The sequence below is a fragment of the Bolinopsis microptera genome, chromosome 6 (genome assembly GCF_026151205.1).
Source record: "Bolinopsis microptera isolate Bmic1 chromosome 6, MBARI_Bmic_1.0, whole genome shotgun sequence".
Classification (NCBI taxonomy): domain Eukaryota; kingdom Metazoa; phylum Ctenophora; class Tentaculata; order Lobata; family Bolinopsidae; genus Bolinopsis; species Bolinopsis microptera.
The window spans coordinates 19,375,005-19,396,215 of NC_087077.1; the positions used below are offsets into that span (position 1 = coordinate 19,375,005).

Sequence of the window (21,211 nt, forward strand, 5' to 3'; positions counted from 1 at the left end):
TTAACTAAAAGCTACATGAAACACTCCTTGCTTCTCGCCGACCGATTTGCCTACTTGCTTACTTGAATCCCGTAATAAAACCTCACGGCGGCGGTGGTGTAACACATAATGTAACTGGTCATGTTATTACAAGTACACGTGACATAATGATAACCATCACAAGTACACACACCTCCCAGTACAACATGACGTACTGTACAGTGTGTACTGTGTGATGATGATCCCCGCTATAAACTGCCGTGAGCTGATGAGAGTGAGAATTGCACATGTGGACACCACCACAACACTAAGATCAGGGCTCCCTCTCTCCACGTCTCTAATATTCTACATCTCTCTTGTTTATACGTGTCGTCTCCACGTCTCAAATACTCTACATCTCTCGTGTTTATACGTTTCGTCTCCTGACATTTGTTGTATCTCCTTGTTCTGGATTGCAGTACTTAGTCCCTGCTGGATTGTTGTACCTAGTCCCAGCTGGATCTCGACATTTTCACCGCCTGATCGTAGATTTTCAACACCTTCAAACAGTTCTCAGCATCTCACATTCGCGCAACGATCACTGTTGCTTGGCAACTGTATAAGACTCGAGGCTTGTCCCGCAGCACGTGCAGTTTTACATTGCGCGCATTTCCACGTGCAGCAGTATGGTGAGATTTGAAGATGAGGATGATGCACCCCTGTTAGGGAGGGTAATACCAAACCCTGGCATCTTGAAAATGAAGAAGATCAGACTCTGGATAGCGGTTATTATTGTGGTTACTGTGGTCGGGGCTTTGTTCTTGGTAACCAGTACGAAGATTCATAATCAGAGCAGGGCGTACATGATCGGCCAGTACAGAGTTAAAGACACTAAGGTACAGTTTAATATATAAGAATTATTATTGGCCGCAACTGCAAGATTACCACGGCTAGAATTGTTTTGTTAAATTTTTGTAGAGACTTTGTTAAGGGTTAGACTTACAAATGCTACATTTTACAGCATTATATTTCCAATATTGAATACTTTTCGGATATTTCCACATTTATTTTTCATCTGGATTCAAGATATGGCCATTATCCAAGCTGTAATTCAACTTGAATACTTCAGAAATCCACAAGTACTGATACTGATTACTGATAAACGATTAATGCCATTATTTTTTTTGATTAAGTCGATCATAAACATTTGAACTGGGATTCCGAGCATAAGATTGAATTTTAAACTGAAATTACAGGATGAGGACAAACCTCTGGATAACGAGGGAAATCAGGTTATGGCCGAGTTGAATACTTAAGAAATTGTTTAATAGACAGTTTATACCATTTTTATTAAAAATCAAGTCGATCGCAAACATTTGAAATGGGACCGTGAGTATAAGATTATAACGTTAACTTAAATTGCAGGTTGAAGATAGACCTTTGTATAGCGAAGGAGGATTCAACGACTTTGTTGGGATTAACGAGACGGACCCACACGGTCCCAAACTGATAGGAGTCAAGCATGTGTCGAAGAGCAAAAACGAGGGGAAGAGTTCGGACGACGACTTTTTGCTGTTTGAAGCCACTGTTGAGATCTTGGACAACAAGATGCACTACAGGTCGGTAATGGATTGCTGTTATTTTAATTTGAAAGACAGTCCGTGAACACGAATGGACATACCGTTTAAACTTTAAAAGGCTCATTTTGTTCTAAAAATGAAATGGCATAATATCTTTGTATAAGTTCTGGTAGTGGTAGTTAGGTCAAACACGGTCGTAATTCTTTCTAGCGTCTAGATCTATACAAATTAATTGAACATTTTGACCTCTAACTTATAACTAATTCAATCGTCTAATATATCGTCCATAAGATACAGTAAACCCAAATAGATCTTCGAAAAACTCAATTTAGAGGCCTAAAAATGATTGATGTTCATTAGGTAATTAGTTTTTAGCTTTTAATATTTCAGGAAGGCCAGTAATGGTTGGGTTCCTAAACTAAACGTGATTAGTTTTTAGCTTTTAATATTTCAGGGAGGCCAGTAATGGTTGGGTTCCTGAACTAAACGTGATTAGTTTTTAGCTTTTAATATTTCAGGGAGGCCAGTAATGGTTGGGTTCCTAAACTAAACGTAATAAGTTTTTAGCTTTTAATATTTCAGGGAGGCCAGTAATGGTTGGGTTCCTAAACTAAACGTAATTAGTTTTTAGCTTTTAATATTTCAGGGAGGCCAGTAATGGTTGGGTTCCTAAACTAAACGTGATTAGTTTTTAGCTTTTAATATTTCAGGGAGGCCAGTAATGGTTGGGTTCCTAAACTAAACGTGATTAGTTTTTAGCTTTTAATATTTCAGGGACGCAAGCTGTAATGGTTGGGTTCCTAAACTAAACGTGATTAGTTTTTAGCTTTTAATATTTCAGGGAGGCTAGTAATGGTTGGGTTCCTAAACTAAACGTGATTAGTTTTTAGCTTTTAATATTTCAGGGAGGCCAGTAATGGTTGGGTTCCTAAACTAAACGTGATTAGTTTTTAGCTTTTAATATTTCAGGGAGGCTAGTAATGGTTGGGTTCCTAAACTAAACGTGATTAGTTTTTAGCTTTTAATATTTCAGGAAGGCTAGTAATGGTTGGGTTCCTAAACTAAACGTGATTAGTTTTTAGCTTTTAATATTTCAGGGAGGCTAGTAATGGTTGGGTTCCTAAACTAAACGTGATTAGTTTTTAGCTTTTAATATTTCAGGGAGGCCAGTAATGGTTGGGTTCCTAAACTAAACGTGATTAGTTTTTAGCTCTTAATATTTCAGGGAGGCCAGTAATGGTTGGGTTCCTAAACTAAACGTGATTAGTTTTTAGCTCTTAATATTTCAGGGAGGCCAGTAATGGTTGGGTTCCTAAACTAAACGTGATTAGTTTTTAGCTTTTAATATTTCAGGGAGGCCAGCTGTAATGGTTGGGTTCCTAAACTAAACGTGATTAGTTTTTAGCTTTTAATATTTCAGGGAGGCGAGTAATGGTTGGGTTCCTAAACTAAACGTAATTAGTTTTTAGCTTTTAATATTTCAGGGAGGCCAGTAATGGTTGGGTTCCTAAACTAAACGTGATTAGTTTTTAGCTTTTAATATTTCAGGGAGGCCAGCTGTAATGGTTGGGTTCCTAAACTAAACGTGATTAGTTTTTAGCTTTTAATATTTCAGGGAGGCCAGCTGTAATGGTTGGGTTCCTAAACTAAACGTGATTAGTTTTTAGCTTTTAATATTTCAGGGAGGCTAGTAATGGTTGGGTTCCTAAACTAAACGTGATTAGTTTTTAGCTTTTAATATTTCAGGGAGGCCAGTAATGGTTGGGTTCCTAAACTAAACGTGATTAGTTTTTAGCTCTTAATATTTCAGGGAGGCCAGTAATGGTTGGGTTCCTAAACTAAACGTGATTAGTTTTTAGCTCTTAATATTTCAGGGAGGCCAGTAATGGTTGGGTTCCTAAACTAAACGTGATTAGTTTTTAGCTTTTAATATTTCAGGGAGGCCAGCTGTAATGGTTGGGTTCCTAAACTAAACGTGATTAGTTTTTAGCTTTTAATATTTCAGGGAGGCCAGTAATGGTTGGGTTCCTAAACTAAACGTGATTAGTTTTTAGCTTTTAATATTTCAGGGAGGCCAGTAATGGTTGGGTTCCTAAACTAAACGTGATTAGTTTTTAGCTTTTAATATTTCAGGGAGGCCAGTAATGGTTGGGTTCCTAAACTAAACGTGATTAGTTTTTAGCTTTTAATATTTCAGGGAGGCCAGTAATGGTTGGGTTCCTAAACTAAACGTGATTAGTTTTTAGCTTTTAATATTTCAGGGAGGCGAGTAATGGTTGGGTGCCTAAACTAAACGTGATTAGTTTTTAGCTTTTAATATGTCAGGGAGGCTAGTAATGGTTGGGTTCCTAAACTAAACGTGATTAGTTTTTAGCTTTTAATATTTCAGGGAGGCCAGTAATGGTTGGGTTCCTAAACTAAACGTGATTAGTTTTTAGCTCTTAATATTTCAGGGAGGCCAGTAATGGTTGGGTTCCTAAACTAAACGTGATTAGTTTTTAGCTTTTAATATTTCAGGGAGGCCAGCTGTAATGGTTGGGTTCATAAACTAAACGTGATTAGTTTTTAGCTTTTAATATTTCAGGGAGGCCAGTAATGGTTGGGTTCCTAAACTAAACGTGATTAGTTTTTAGCTTTTAATATTTCAGGGAGGCCAGTAATGGTTGGGTTCCTGAACTAAACGTGATTAGTTTTTAGCTTTTAATATTTCAGGGAGGCCAGTAATGGGTGGGTTCCTAAACTAAACGTGATTAGTTTTTAGCTTTTAATATTTCAGGGAGGCTAGTAATGGTTGGGTTCCTAAACTAAACGTGATTAGTTTTTAGCTTTTAATATTTCAGGGAGGCCAGTAATGGTTGGGTTCCTAAACTAAACGTGATTAGTTTTTAGCTCTTAATATTTCAGGGAGGCCAGTAATGGTTGGGTTCCTAAACTAAACGTGATTAGTTTTTAGCTTTTAATATTTCAGGGAGGCCAGCTGTAATGGTTGGGTTCCTAAACTAAACGTGATTAGTTTTTAGCTTTTAATATTTCAGGGAGGCCAGTAATGGTTGGGTTCCTAAACTAAACGTGATTAGTTTTTAGCTCTTAATATTTCAGGGAGGCCAGTAATGGTTGGGTTCCTAAACTAAACGTGATTAGTTTTTAGCTTTTAATATTTCAGGGAGGCCAGCTGTAATGGTTGGGTTCCTAAACTAAACGTGATTAGTTTTTAGCTTTTAATATTTCAGGGAGGCCAGCTGTAATGGTTGGGTTCCTAAACTAAACGTGATTAGTTTTTAGCTTTTAATATTTCAGGGAGGCTAGTAATGGTTGGGTTCCTAAACTAAACGTGATTAGTTTTTAGCTTTTAATATTTCAGGGAGGCCAGTAATGGTTGGGTTCCTAAACTAAACGTGATTAGTTTTTAGCTCTTAATATTTCAGGGAGGCCAGTAATGGTTGGGTTCCTAAACTAAACGTGATTAGTTTTTAGCTCTTAATATTTCAGGGAGGCCAGTAATGGTTGGGTTCCTAAACTAAACGTGATTAGTTTTTAGCTTTTAATATTTCAGGGAGGCCAGCTGTAATGGTTGGGTTCCTAAACTAAACGTGATTAGTTTTTAGCTTTTAATATTTCAGGGAGGCCAGTAATGGTTGGGTTCCTAAACTAAACGTGATTAGTTTTTAGCTTTTAATATTTCAGGGAGGCCAGTAATGGTTGGGTTCCTAAACTAAACGTGATTAGTTTTTAGCTTTTAATATTTCAGGGAGGCCAGTAATGGTTGGGTTCCTAAACTAAACGTGATTAGTTTTTAGCTTTTAATATTTCAGGGAGGCCAGTAATGGTTGGGTTCCTAAACTAAACGTGATTAGTTTTTAGCTTTTAATATTTCAGGGAGGCGAGTAATGGTTGGGTTCCTAAACTAAACGTGATTAGTTTTTAGCTTTTAATATTTCAGGGAGGCTAGTAATGGTTGGGTTCCTAAACTAAACGTGATTAGTTTTTAGCTTTTAATATTTCAGGGAGGCCAGTAATGGTTGGGTTCCTAAACTAAACGTGATTAGTTTTTAGCTCTTAATATTTCAGGGAGGCCAGTAATGGTTGGGTTCCTAAACTAAACGTGATTAGTTTTTAGCTTTTAATATTTCAGGGAGGCCAGCTGTAATGGTTGGGTTCCTAAACTAAACGTGATTAGTTTTTAGCTTTTAATATTTCAGGGAGGCCAGTAATGGTTGGGTTCCTAAACTAAACGTGATTAGTTTTTAGCTTTTAATATTTCAGGGAGGCCAGTAATGGTTGGGTTCCTGAACTAAACGTGATTAGTTTTTAGCTTTTAATATTTCAGGGAGGCCAGTAATGGTTGGGTTCCTAAACTAAACGTGATTAGTTTTTAGCTTTTAATATTTCAGGGAGGCTAGTAATGGTTGGGTTCCTAAACTAAACGTGATTAGTTTTTAGCTTTTAATATTTCAGGGAGGCCAGTAATGGTTGGGTTCCTAAACTAAACGTGATTAGTTTTTAGCTCTTAATATTTCAGGGAGGCCAGTAATGGTTGGGTTCCTAAACTAAACGTGATTAGTTTTTAGCTTTTAATATTTCAGGGAGGCCAGCTGTAATGGTTGGGTTCCTAAACTAAACGTGATTAGTTTTTAGCTTTTAATATTTCAGGGAGGCCAGTAATGGTTGGGTTCCTAAACTAAACGTGATTAGTTTTTAGCTTTTAATATTTCAGGGAGGCCAGTAATGGTTGGGTTCCTGGACTAAACGTGATTAGTTTTTAGCTTTTAATATTTCAGGGAGGCCAGCTGTAATGGTTGGGTTCCTAAACTAAACGTGATTAGTTTTTAGCTTTTAATATTTCAGGGAGGCCAGTAATGGTTGGGTTCCTAAACTAAACGTGATTAGTTTTTAGCTTTTAATATTTCAGGGAGGCCAGTAATGGTTGGGTTCCTGAACTAAACGTGATTAGTTTTTAGCTTTTAATATTTCAGGGAGGCCAGTAATGGTTGGGTTCCTAAACTAAACGTGATTAGTTTTTAGCTTTTAATATTTCAGGGAGGCCAGTAATGGTTGGGTTCCTAAACTAAACGTGATTAGTTTTTAGCTTTTAATATTTCAGGGAGGCCAGTAATGGTTGGGTTCCTAAACTAAACGTGATTAGTTTTTAGCTTTTAATATTTCAGGGAGGCCAGTAATGGTTGGGTTCCTAAACTAAACGTGATTAGTTTTTAAACTTTTAATATTTCAGGGAGGCCAGTAATGGTTGGGTTCCTAAACTAAACGTGATTAGTTTTTAGCTTTTAATATTTCAGGGAGGCCAGTAATGGTTGGGTTCCTAAACTAAACGTGATTAGTTTTTATCTTTTAATATTTCAGGGAGGCCAGTAATGGTTGGGTTCCTAAACTAAACGTGATTAGTTTTTAGCTTTTAATATTTCAGGGAGGCCAGTAATGGTTGGGTTCCTAAACTAAACGTGATTAGTTTTTAGCTTTTAATATTTCAGGGAGGCCAGTAATGGTTGGGTTCCTAAACTAAACGTGATATTGTTCCACGGGGAACACTTCACATCAGCCATATGGAACGATATAGGAACTCTAGAGGACCTGGCTAGTAGTGGGTACAGAGTGGTAGCTCTGGAGCTGCCGGGTCATGGACTCTCATCTCTGGATCCTAAGTTGAGACCTGCTGAGTTTATAAAACTATTCATTCAGGTCAGCATTGTCTCTTGTATAAAGATATCTTGCTTTTAGAATTGTACATTTCAAGCTTAAATATAAATAGTTTCCACGCCACTAAACACTGCCGCTGCTAACTTTGAATATTCCGCCGCCGATTTTGTAAAAACCCCCGGTATCTGTTATTACTAAAATCATGATGTAAACCTTTGTTACGTTTGAAAACAGATTACCACACCACGTCTATGACAGACATTCGAGGTTAGTATCCATGACCATAACACACGTGCTCACTGCTCAGTAGAAAGTTCATTAATTTGTCAAGTTCTAGTCTTTCCAGATTAATAGATATGGGGATGAAATTAGGGTCTCACTCACTGTAACACAAAATAGGCATGTAGCCGAAACGTGGACAATCTATTGCATGTATTTTGTTTTACAGTGAGTGGAGACTATCATTTCGTACCCAGCAGTCTATCATGATCGACTCACTCATGATGCAGAGCAAAAATCGAAACATACTTTCAAGATTAAACAGAATATTACCGCTAAAACATGATGACGACTAAACATATTCATACGACCAAATTTTTCACGGACATTGTGAAAATGTGTGGTGATTTTTTAATAAGTGGTTTACCCTTTTTCTGAACTCTAGAATCGAAGTCATGGTGATCATGGTGTTACTGTTATAACTTAAGTACTTAAACTTACTGTTATGTAAATTAAATACAGAGTGAATGTGACTGAGGAGTAATTATATTTGTCCTAGTATACTAATGTCTAATAAGCTTATATAGTAATTGGCTACACACATACCTATTACCTACGCATGTGTAGGGACACACACACTAAAATTAATGGAAATAATTACCGGACTTTATTATTCACGGACCTTATTGCCAAAGACATTATTTTCACGGACCAAATTATTCACGCTAAGGTCTTCAGCGTGAAAATAATGTCCGTGACAATTATGTCCAATAAGGTATTTGGTTTCTCTACTTTCAAGATTTCGTTGAAATTGAAAAATGCAATACAAAAATATTTCGTATCAAAATCCAGCAATTTTAGCGCTGGTTATTAAAATATATGCTCCTTCAAAAATATATCAATATATTAATCAAATCACTTCTTACTTCCCTCCCTTCTATAATAACCCATGTTTACCAAATGCTTCAAGGAAGTTGTCATGTCTCATCAGTCATGATGTTTCTGACATGACAAATTCAATGTCCGCAGCTAATAGCACGCCTCAAATTAATCAGTGCCAAGCACAACTTTAGAATACTGCCCCACCAAATCATGCCTTTACGTTAAAAACTAATTCTCGTATGATTGCCTAAAGAAATAGTACATATTAGCGATTGGTTATTATATTTTGGAATCAGTCAGAAGTCATGTCATCGAGATGATCCTAATACATGGTAACTAATCTATATTATATCTCAAATTCTACATCCGGTACGGCTCTGCACACATGATATCTCTCTCTGCCATGAAACATGGCAAACCTTTTAAACCATGATTTAAAACCTAAACCTAAACCTAAACTTAAACTCAACTGGGCTCTCCTATGTCACCAAACTAGACCAATAACCAATTTTAGATAATTATATTTTTCTATATTTGTATAATAAGTAAATTGACGTAGTGGATGGTTGAGAGGGTTTCAAGCACAGGTCACTCTCAAATCCTAAAGATAAGCAGTGGCCTTCGGCACTTGAAACCTCTTCAAACCTCCCCTGATTTATTTATTATTGATATTGTTTGATTGTGCCGTAAAAATAAATATTTGTTTTATTAAATAAATATTTGTTTTATTAATTCAAATGAATAATGTCACGATGACTCACGCCTCGGTGGTTCTCTCCAAAGTATGGGGATTTTGAAATCCCCACCATGATAAAAAATAAAAAATTTAGTTTTTGAACTCTCCATTGCCCTAAAATCGATCCCATCTCCGCCTGATTTCTCTTTCTTTTCTCTTTTTAAAGCCCCCTAATGTTGACATTGCAACCTATTGCAAGCCATTATATCTGATTTATAGAATTTAATGTTTACAGCTGAGAAATATGTTTCCACAAATGCCGTTTAGTTTATGTTTCTACAGCCATATCAACTGCGCAGAGTCTGCGGCCCATCGATCCATGCTTGATGCTATTTATAATAGCCTGTAGATATATCCTCCTGGCTTCAGTCAGAGGACCATCCAATCCTAGATATATCACCTTATGTTCAGTGGTGTAACGTTGCATTAATATTTATAAAAAATAGATTATCAATATGCAATTGAGCAATGTTTCTTCGAACACATGTACTACAAATCTCACAGTCACCATGTTACTTTTCTCAGCTCCCACTAACTATTCTAAGGGCTGAAAGGGATTTAATATAGTCTATACCATTTCAACTCTCAATGAAATTGCTCTTTTAATATTGTTCTCAAAATTAATGAAAGGCGTCGAATGGGATTGGTGTATTCTTAATGAAGATCAATCTATAGTCAGTACAGTTTTGAGGACGGTCCCTTCATTGGGCATGAAGACTTGCAGCCGATCGAAAAACAGTTCATGCTCATCAAGAATATTACATTTTGACTTCAAGTCGCTCACTACCAACAAATTTCCAGGGAGAGTTCTTGATATCTTAGTAAAAATAACATTGACACATCTTGTTTTAGAGTGCAAATGATTAACCTTCTTTTCTAGATGTTTCTTTATACTAATACTATTACTAATACCACTTGATTTAATTTCAGCACTTGGATCTGTACCGACCTGGAGTGGTCCTCTTGAGTGCAGATAGTAGCAATACTGCCACTATGGAGTACCTCATACGATACAGCAAGCACAGTCCTCTTCTTAAAGGGTAAGTCTGAGCAAGTATATGTTAGTGCCATGACCAATGTCTATCATGGAAAATTGCAAGGTATCAAATTCTCGTGGTTTCATCACGTCATGTTAACTGTTATAATACCTACCGGGAATTATATCCACTAAAATTCGTGGACACTGAGAGCTGATCATTTGCAAATATATCCCGCAAGGGAAGCGAAGGTATTATCAGCATAGACTCAGACTGGCTGTTTATTTATGGATTTACAAGCAAGGTCAGACAGGATCAGCTTCAATGCTCTTTAAAAGTCAGACTTCTTCAGGTTAAGTTTCAATCATCGGATCAGGTCAGGTTCTGAACCTGACCTGAAAGGATTTCATGAATATTCAAACATTAACAAGCCGATAACCGGGCCATAATTTAAATGCACTATCCAGTTGCTGGTGAATTTATTTGATAAAGTAAAGAAACTAAGGTGATGTTATAACGTTTGTTCTGAAGATGTAATATTTCAGGTACATCAACATAGATTCAGCAAACAATCAATACACAGATATGCAACGAATCACAGCGCAGACTATCAATGCTCAAGTTCTCTTTCTTTGTGGCGGAAAGTAAGTTGAACTTAAGTTATGAAATTAAGTTTAAAAATCTTAAATGCAGTCACTGTGCAAAGATTTTCGCATAAACTTTGTAAAAATGACCCCTGTTTAACAAAACCAGACTCTGCCTCATCATAGAATTAAATAGATATCTGGCTTTGCTGTTTTGATGAAGATATAGCATTTAGAAGTTCTAAAATATTGACGTGATTGGATGATCGAATAGAATACCGCTAGACTCTGTGAATTGAAGAGCAGTAACCCTATCTTAGCTTTACCTTTGCACTATGACTTGCAGCTCGCATTTCCTTTTGACTGATGCAGGATTTATAGCATAAAATTAAAAATAGATAAAAGCAAAAACTATATCAGCAAAGTTTTTGTCTATATTATCTTCTCTCCATAAAAGTGAACAGCTCTTTCACCAAACTGTTTATATCACTTGTATCGACATTTCACAGTCCCCATTAACAATCAACAATTCCCCAAACTGTATCCACTCTAACAGTCCACGATTCCCCAAGCAGTATTCACATTTCACACTAACAGTTCATTATTCCTGAATTCCTCAAACAGTATCTAGATCTAACCTACACTCCACTTTACTCCTCAAGCTGTATCAGGACTAACAGTCCATTACTCCGCAGGGATGCAGAGTGTTTGACAAGTTCCCACGACTGGTCACGCTACATCACCAGCTCCCGAGTACACTCCTTCTCTAACGCCTACAAGGAGTTCTATAACGAGGACCCTGTAGTTTTCAACACTGTCTTGAAGCGCTTCCTCGAGTACTTGTCCAAATCAAACGATTCGTGATGTCTCTTTTCTCACGTTTCTCACTCTCACACGACCCCGAACACCTAATTCTGATCTTGTTAATCAGACACAGACCTCAACCGTGATCAACTCTGTCGTCATGACGACACCTCCCCGCCACGTGCTCTCCACGTGCTCTCCACGTGCTCTCCACGTGCTGTGGTGGAGCGGACTATACTGACCATCACCGTTAACTAAGGTTGCTGATCCACTCCATCATCTCCTGAGTTACCCTTTATACATGATGAACTATAATCGGGTCCTCCCGATCCGGTCTTTGTGGAAACTCCCTTTTGTATCAAGCTTTTCAGGGCCACCAGCGCCTGAGGGTTGATTTTTAGATTGACGACGTAACTTAACTAGCCGAGTCTAGAAACCTTACAAAATATTAATTGATGGTACCTATTCGGTTTTAAACAGTTGACTATGTATTTAGAGACTATTTTTCGTAATTTTTGTAAAATATACAATAAATAAATTGAAGCACAAATTATTTGCTATGAACAAAATATGTTTCTATGTTTAAAAAGCAGCATTGGACTAAATATTGATCATGTCGGTCATTCTACTCGTATCCCATATCCCCTTCCAGTACAACTTTTTATGGTACCGGGGTTGTGTATGGCACTCGCGACGAGGGTGTCAAGTTGTTTGGTATTGTTGAAGTAGGTGCTGGTAGTGGAAAGAAGTCCATGAGCTTTAAGAACAGGCGAAAGGAGGAGATTGACAGCCTGATTGAAAAGAGGAAGCAGTTGAGGAGGAAGAAAAGGAAGGCAAGGAGTGAGATAGAGAAGGATGGTTATGAGGCATTATTGAGAGTGTTGGCTGGTCGTTTGATGAAGTTGAGGAGGGCTGAGAAAAGGAGACAGAAGCAGAGAGAGATAAGGAGAGTTAGAGGGGATTTTGGACGCGACCCTTTCAAGACAGTCAAGGGAGTGCTAAATCCAAGTCCAGTGGGGGAGCTTAAGTGTTCAAAGGAGGAGCTAGATGATCACTTGGCCAGAACGTACGGAGATCCAGCCCGGCAGCAGCCCCTTGGTATACTTGAGGGTCTGCCTGAGTGTGCTCCTGAACCCTCTGTTGCCTTTGACCTCACAACGGTATCCAAGAAGGAGTTTGAGGAGGTTGTAAAGAAGGCAAGGAGCAAGAGTGCCCCGGGTAACAACGGGATCCCGTACACAGTGTACAAGAGATGTCCTGGTATTGCCAAGAATCTCTGGGACCTGTTGAGAACTGGATATAAGTTAGAAGAATATCCTGACAATTGTAGGTATTTCGAGGGTGTCTACATCCCAAAGGCGGATGGCGACTTTTCACCAAGTTCAGGACGGCCTATTTCCCTGGGTAACATTCAAGGGAAGATTTATTTGGCGATCCTGGCGAAGAGGTTGACCAGCTTTGTTGTCTCGAATGGATATGTAGACCTCTCTATACAGAAGGGTGGTGTGCCAGGCGTCCGTGGGTGCACGGAGCATTTTGGTGCCATGTGGGAGGTACTGAAGGAAGCAAAGGTCAAGAAGAAGGATCTGAGTGTGGTATGGCTTGACCTGGCTAACGCTTACGGAGCGGTACCCCATGTTCTGATTGCCAGGGCCCTCCGTTTCTACAACGTCCCCGAGAAGGTTATCAACATTATCCTACGGTACTTCTCCGGGGTATTCGGAAGGTTCTCCTCAAGATCGGTGACATCAGACTGGCAGCAGTTTGAGATAGGAATCTTCATGGGGTGTGTGATATCAGTCATCTTGTTTGTCTTGTGCATGAACCTTGGGCATGAACACCTAAAGTCTAAGGTTCCGAGAAGCATTGAGTACATCAAGGATGACACACCGATACCAACTCTGAAGCTGTTTATGGACGATAGCTGTCTGACGACCGCACGTGCAGAGGATATGCAAACGTTACTCAATGTGTTTCAGAATGTATTGTTTTTTGTATATTAGAGCTTTAGCCACAGGTAGGTTGGTCTGCACGGAGCCCCACAGTTTCAATTCCTTGTTTAACTAGCCGTACAGCAAGGATATCCACTGTGCTCACCAGGTTAGGCACATAACCAACACTACCCTGCTAAAGTTAGCTATATACTATGGTTTTCTCGAAAGTATTTCCTTGTATTTGACTTTCGTCAAGAAAGTACTCTTACTTTCGGTTCAGATGTTATATAAGCTAGCCTTTATGTGGTCCGCAGGGCGGAGGAACCGCCACACACTTCTCACCCAGCTACGAATACAATGTATTGTTTTTTGTATATTAGAGCTTTAGCCACAGGTAGGTTGGTCTGCACGGAGCCCCACAGTTTCAATTCCTTGTTTAACTAGCCGTACAGCAAGGATATCCACTGTGCTCACCAGGTTAGGCACATAACCAACACTACCCTGCTAAAGTTAGCTATATACTATGGTTTTCTCGAAAGTATTTCCTTGTATTTGACTTTCGTCAAGAAAGTACTCTTACTTTCGGTTCAGATGTTATATAAGCTAGCCTTTATGTGGTCCGCAGGGCGGAGGAACCGCCACACACTTCTCACCCAGCTACGAATACAATGTATTGTTTTTTGTATATTAGAGCTTTAGCCACAGGTAGGTTGGTCTGCACGGAGCCCCACAGTTTCAATTCCTTGTTTAACTAGCCGTACAGCAAGGATATCCACTGTGCTCACCAGGTTAGGCACATAACCAACACTACCCTGCTAAAGTTAGCTATATACTATGGTTTTCTCGAAAGTATTTCCTTGTATTTGACTTTCGTCAAGAAAGTACTCTTACTTTCGGTTCAGATGTTATATAAGCTAGCCTTTATGTGGTCCGCAGGGCGGAGGAACCGCCACACACTTCTCACCCAGCTACGAATACAATGTATTGTTTTTTGTATATTAGAGCTTTAGCCACAGGTAGGTTGGTCTGCACGGAGCCCCACAGTTTCAATTCCTTGTTTAACTAGCCGTACAGCAAGGATATCCACTGTGCTCACCAGGTTAGGCACATAACCAACACTACCCTGCTAAAGTTAGCTATATACTATGGTTTTCTCGAAAGTATTTCCTTGTATTTGACTTTCGTCAAGAAAGTACTCTTACTTTCGGTTCAGATGTTATATAAGCTAGCCTTTATGTGGTCCGCAGTACGTGGACTGGTCCAGATTTAAGTTAAAGTCCTCCAAGTCCAGAGCACTGGTGCTGAAGAAGGGAGTGGCTGTGAGGTGGGTTGAGGAGGTAGTGGGAGGAGAGGAGGAGGTGGAGAGAGAAGAGTTGTGTTTGCAGTTGGGTGGTGAGGTGATTCCGAATGTGTCAGAGAAGCCGATAAAATTCCTTGGGAGATGGATAAGAGTGGAAGGAAATGACAAATCAGTCATCGACTCAACCAAGGTCGACCTTAACACTTTTCTTCGGAGACTCGATGAAAGTTCCCTTACTGGACTCCAGAAGTGCTGGGGATATCAGTACATGGTCCTTCCAAAACTGAAGTGGCCTCTTGCCATCTATGATATTCCGATCACAACAGTTACCAGATGGGAACAGAATACCAATAGTTTCCTCAGGAAGTGGTTAGGGGTGGGGCACACTCTGAGTGGTCTTTGTCTGTTCAGTCAATCATCCAGTGTGGCCTTACCGGTGAGCAGTTTGACAGATACATGGAAGATAGAGAAGTGTCGACTGTTGCAATCCTATCAGACATCTAAGGATGACCTGATTAAAGCAGTCAAGCCCCAAGTTCGTTCTGGTAGAGTTTGGAGGCCTGAGACAGAACTAGAAGAGGCCAGAAGAGATTTGGTCAGTGAATCGGTGCGAGGGATGGTGCAACCTCAAAAAAGAGTTGGCATCGGTTTTGGTGACTGGAAAAAACCTTGGGAGAGGATGGATGAGCGGGAAAGAGAGAGGGAGGTTATGCTGAGAGTGAAGGAGAACATTGAAAGAGAGAGGGAGGTGCAAGTAGGTTCTCTGGAGATGCAGAGTGAGATTGTGGAAACACGGCTGAGGCCGGACCTTGTGATATTCTCAAGGTCGGCAAAGACAGTTATTTGGTGGGAGCTAACAGTACCATCTGAAGAGCGGATCGCTGAATCGCACGAGTACAAGCTCGACCGATACAGCGGTCTGCAGGCTGAGATTCAGGCGAAAGGTTGGTGCTGTTATAATGCCGCAGTCGAAGTTGGAGCTAGGGGAGTGGTTGCGCAGAGTTTGGAGAGAGCTGCGAGGAGGATTGGTTTTAGGGGAAGAGAGCTGAAGAAGCTGGTACGGGACAGCGGGAAAGAGGCAGCCCACTGTTCCAGATGGATTTACTTGTTATCGAGAAAGAGGGAGTGGGAGTTCAGGAAGGTTGGAGCTTGAGAGTTCACTATAACATCTAGAGGTACCATAAACGTTATCTCGTCGCCAATTGCGAGCTCTAACGGGTCTCCTCAAGTGACTCTCGGATCAGATGGTGGTTCAAGGGTGGACTGCTGGGGCGCCTGACAGGAAACCGTATTGCGATTAAAGCCCCGAAACGGTGTCAGGTTGGTAACTGATGATTCTGATCCATGCTCCTGTGAGTTTGCTGTTGTATCTCAACTCGCTAAACTGAGGCATCTCCTCATCTTGGGTGAATATGCGTACATCTTCATACTAAACCCAGGTGCGGCATGTGTCAGTGAATACGGGAGAGCGGATGCAATAGCGAAGGAGGTGTGGCAAGGCCTAAAAGACACAGTCAGATAGTTGTCAGCTCGCTGACTGTAAGGGAGAAGGTATATCCGTATTTCGCTGCTACTGATGCAGTCCTTGATCTGGCAATCAAGGCTTCTCTGTTTTTCGTCTAACTATGTACCGTTGGGCTTGTGGAACCCTTAGTATATGATATAGGGGGGACATACATAGGTTAGAATGGTTTTGTGCACCAAGAGGAGTGAGGGAATGAGGGTTGAAGAGAGAGAGCTAGAGAGTTGTTAGGGTGGTTAGGATCAGTAGATGGAGTGTTTGGTTGGAGCGTTCTGTTTTTGCTGTATAGCATTTTAGTCACTCCGCATTTTATTAACTGTGTCTCAACTCTGTTTAAAAAGCAGCATTGGACTAAATATTGATCATGTCGGTCATTTTACTCGTATCCCATATCCCCTTCCAGTACAATTTTTTATGGTACCGGGGTTGTGTATGGCACTCGCCAGACAAAAAGATGAAAGATCAAACTTAAAGCTGACTATTGCGAGGCCGGTCATGGATGGCAAAACGATTTAAATTGCTGACGTTAAAGCAGCCTCTATGACTTACTTACACATATTAAAATATTAATATATGTCGACGAATATCGGCGACATTTATAAGATTAAATTAAATTTTGAATCTGACAGAGTTGCATTAGTGACGCTGACATCTTTTTGTATAGACAAATCAGTAGACTATAAACATGACTCGAAATAGAATATTACAATCTCTGTCGACAGATTTCGGCGACAGTTAATATAAAAATAAAATATGATTAGCTGTCACCGTGGGACAGACCGTACGTTCTACAAACACTATACTGCTATAAATATATTATTATTATAAATATTAATTTTAATATGCAGTTCTACAAACACTATACTGCTATAAATATATTATTATTTAAACATTATTATAAATATTAATTTTAATATGCAGTTCTCTTACTCTGTTATTCCTGACGTAGTAGAGAAAGGGGTTGAGAGTGGAGTTAATGAAAGGCATTACAACGTAGAGGGATGAAGCTACTACTCCCCCTGTTGGACTCCAGCTACCTGTAGTACTACGGGATTATTGAAGAGATTAAAGTTACATGGCACCTGCTGTGCTATATGTTGTACAAAACACAAGTAAATATTGTAATATTCTGTTTATAACAGTAAGTGTAAGGATTAGAGAGGAAGACCAAGGCAAACTTACTGACAATAGCAGACTCTGATAGAACATTCAGTGTCTTTAAGAAGCCTACGATTCCCATGAACCACCAGAATATATAGCAGGAAGTAAAGGCTACAGCAAGGAATATCATAGTAACTGCTGCTGTCTGGAAATTATATAATTAAACAATTTATTACAAACATGTCCAATCATAATGAATTGGACATGTTTGGGTAGTATTACTGTTGGGCAGTATTTCTCCCATAGCTAATACAGTGTCTAATTAAGCTAATTAAGCTAATTAAGCTAATTAAGCTAATTAAGCTAATTAAGCTAATTAAGCTAATTAAGCTAATTAAGCTAATTAAGCTAATTAAGCAAATTAAGCTAATTAAGCTAATTAAGGTAATTAAGCTAATTATAACCTGCTTCTCCATCTGCCTCTTCTTCAGCACATTTGTCCTCTTTTGCGAGGAGGAGGAGCCTCGCGAGAGGTCGTTTAGCTGGATCTTGTTGGCGATTATCTTGTTGGCGAGTAGCAACTTGAAGGTAACCGCAGCACAACATGATACTAGGATAATAGCTGGCAGGATGACCGGGCAGATGTACAGGAGGAAGTACATGGGAGATATCCACGAGGTACTTTTCTCGAACACTACCTGCGTTATATTTCATTAACTTCACCAACAATGATTGCTTTGTTCTAATTTTGCTTCCTTGAGTAATACCTGAATTTCATTAATTAACTTCCTCGAACGATAACTTTTTCCATTTAGTTAACTCCCTCAGACAATTCCCAATAATCATACTATATATAAAGCGAGACGATATATATATATATATATAATATGTATTAAACGGATTATGTATACAGTATTTGACCAAAACCCATAATCATGGGTAGAGTGTACCGCTGCCAGTGTCTCTCTTTTCCAAACAAAAGGAAATGATATTAATTTGAGGAACAGTCCGCTAATGCAAATTGATACCGAGAATGAAATCGGTCGCTCGCTTTTTCAAATCAATAAGCTTTATTACAATTCGTAAGCCGTGATCGAATGGAAAAAGCGAGCGACCGATTTCATTCTCGGTATCAATTTGCATTAGCGGACTGTTCCTCAAATTAATATCATTTCCTTTTGTTTGGAAAAGAGAGACACTGGCAGCGGTACACTCTACCCATGATTATGGGTTTTGGTCAAATATCATCTCTTTTTGATTATAATGTCAGGATAATTTACACAGCTAGTCGAAACTTCATTAACAAGGAGGTAATTTCGACGATTTCGAAATTCTGCCTTTGAAAACGTTTCCTTGTGTTTAGTTAGGTATTTCTGTCGATAACCGACTGAATATGGCACTTTTTACTCATTCAAGTTGGCATTAAATTCGTATATAATGCCATTTAAATATCGTGGAAAGCAGAATATATTCGAAATCACGAATGAGCAAATTTCTCACCTTTCGCACGTGCAAACTTTGAGCGGACGTCGCGTGCGCATACAATATTGAATCACCGTAAATTTTTGCATTGTGGTATTTAATATATAGTTTGATAAGCATGCAAAGTTTCAGAAGATTTCAAAAAGAACTTGGATCACAACGGGACTCCAAAGTTGATAAAAATCGTGAAAATCAAAATTTTTAGCGATTTTAGCTATTTTAAATGAATTTGGGCGTGTCCCCACGTGTGCAACTTTTCGATTTTTAACTTTAAAACTAGCCTATAACACAATTTACACCTTTAAGAAGCAAAATTGAGCTCCACAACCCAAGGGATGGCCCAACACCAGAGAATACTAATTCACAACTTTTGTGTTTTTATAAAATTATTCTTCAAAAAAGCACTAACTTCAATAGCAAATATCTTTATGAAGGAGCAAGGTAGGAAACTATTCCGGTAGATTTTCGGAATGCTTGAACAATTATCTAAGATGAAAATGTCTTCAGATTTTGAATAAAATTACTCCTTAATAGTGTAAAATCGATTTAAAAAGTTGTTACTTTGTCAAAAGTCAAGTTTTAAAAACACTTAACTTGATGACGTCATCAAGTGATGATGATGACGTTAAATTATTTTTCAATACAATGTAAACTAAAGCTTAAACAATTATCTTTAAAACCTGTGGTTCGAGATGACTGTATCGTTTATACTTTTGAATCTACGGACACTTAAATGTAGGCTACAATTGATTGCAAAAAGCGTCTATACATATATACATATATATATACATATATATCTACACGACAATCTGTTGTAAAACAGGGGTTCGAGAAAACCCACTTCCCGATACTCCTGAAACATGAAATTTTTTTTACAGTCGATTTGGACAAGGTCTAGACGCCCTGCAAAGTTTCAGATCTCTAACTCAATTTTAACATGGTTTTTAAGGCACCTGAATATGGCGATTTTGGGTTTTTTACCTAATTTCGTATAACATGCTGGCGCGTATTTTGCGCAGATTTCTTAAAAACCTCCATATAACTATTTCTTATTCCTGTCATCTTCAACATTGAATTAGAATGTTTTGAACTTAAATGTACCTGCTGAACTACTTTCGATGAGTCTTAATGCCTGGAAAACAATAAAGGGGATATAATCGTATAGGGGGTAAATAGTGTTGTGAATATAAGGGCGACGGTAATGCTTGCCAGCATTGTGATATATATTATATAATACATATATATATATCCGTACCATTTTACTGACACCACGGCATCAACTTTAACACGACTTTCCGCATAAAACGTAAAAGATATACAACTTGAACTTTTTTGGCTGGTTCAAATGAATTATTGGCCTTCAAATCAGCATCGGAGTTTTCTACTTTTGAGAAAATCTAATGTTGTTTATTCATTGTGTAAATTTGTATGTAATTGATCGATTTGAAAGATTTCAATAAAAAAGCATGAAAAAATAAAAAATTGGCCAAGGAATAAGAATTTGAATGCCCAAAATTTGAACCCCAGTGGTATCAAAAACGCGAATTAAATAGTTATTTTAATATATTGAGTCTTGACACCACTTTAGGGTTAGACGGGTTCCTGCTTGTCTAATTAAGTCATATGATTATTATTTCAAGAAAATTTCTGATTTTTCTGAATAGAATCATATCAATGAAGACAATGTTCTTCATAAGAACATTTTTATCACTGAGCCTATTCAGAAAAAATCAGACATTTTCTTGAAAGAATCCTCAGACAGTAGTGATACCTCCGAATCTAAAATTAACTTCATCGATCAATAGCTTTTATCTAGTATTTAACGATTTCATTGTCTAGTCATTGCAGATGAAATTATTTAAATAATGATATGCTCAACCTCCTGTTGTCGCGAGAAATTGAATACAAATTAAATTCAGGTTTTTACGTTAAAATACTGAAGGTGAAGGTGAAGGTGAAGGTGAAGGTGAAGGTGAAGGTGAAGGTAAAGGTGAATGTGAAGGTGAAGGTGAAGGTGAAGGTGAAGGTGAAGGTGAAGGTGAAGGTGAAGGTGAAGGTGAAGGTGAAGGTGAAGGTGAAGGTGAAGGTGAAGGTGAAGGTGAAGGTGAAGGTGAAGGTGAAGGTGAAGGTGAAGGTGAAGGTGAAGGTGAAGGTGAAGGTGAAGGTGAAGGTGAAGGTGAAGGTGAAGGTGAAGGTGAAGGTGAAGGTGAAGGTGAAGGTGAAGGTGAAGGTGAAGGTGAAGGTGAAGGTGAAGGTGAAGGTGAAGGTGAAGGTGAAGGTGAAGGTGAAGGTGAAGGTGAAGGTGAAGGTGAAGGTGAAGGTGAAGGTGAAGGTGAAGGTGAAGGTGAAGGTGAAGGTGAAGGTGAAGGTGAAGGTGAAGGTGAAGGTGAAGGTGAAGGTGAAGGTGAAGGTGAAGGTGAAGGTGAAGGTGAAGGTGAAGGTGAAGGTGAAGGTGAAGGTGAAGGTGAAGGTGAAGGTGA

The 21,211-nt window shown here is 38.8% G+C and overlaps 2 protein-coding genes across 4 annotated transcripts; both read left to right on the top strand.

The window, feature by feature from the left end:
* The first annotated feature begins 43 nt into the window (after nt 1-43).
* On the top strand, nt 44-12,005 carry LOC134816413 (putative protein-lysine deacylase ABHD14B). Of its 3 annotated transcripts, none has more exons than XM_063825248.1 (7): nt 44-605; nt 644-854; nt 1,384-1,577; nt 7,025-7,232; nt 9,958-10,067; nt 10,550-10,648; nt 11,284-12,005. In XM_063825248.1, the coding sequence occupies exons 2-7, from the start codon at nt 645-647 to the stop codon at nt 11,450-11,452; spliced, it is 990 nt and encodes a 329-aa protein (XP_063681318.1). In that variant the 5' UTR covers nt 44-605; nt 644; the 3' UTR covers nt 11,453-12,005. The 3 variants fall into 3 exon arrangements, with proteins under 3 accessions (XP_063681318.1, XP_063681316.1, XP_063681317.1); XM_063825246.1 differs by adding an exon at nt 1,215-1,250 and having other exon boundaries at nt 217-854; XM_063825247.1 differs by having other exon boundaries at nt 217-854.
* On the top strand, nt 11,452-15,779 carry LOC134817480 (uncharacterized). The gene is made up of 3 exons (XM_063826621.1): nt 11,452-11,534; nt 12,045-13,374; nt 14,574-15,779. The coding sequence occupies exons 1-3, from the start codon at nt 11,452-11,454 to the stop codon at nt 15,777-15,779; spliced, it is 2,619 nt and encodes an 872-aa protein (XP_063682691.1).
* Nucleotides 15,780-21,211: the final 5,432 nt, after the last annotated feature.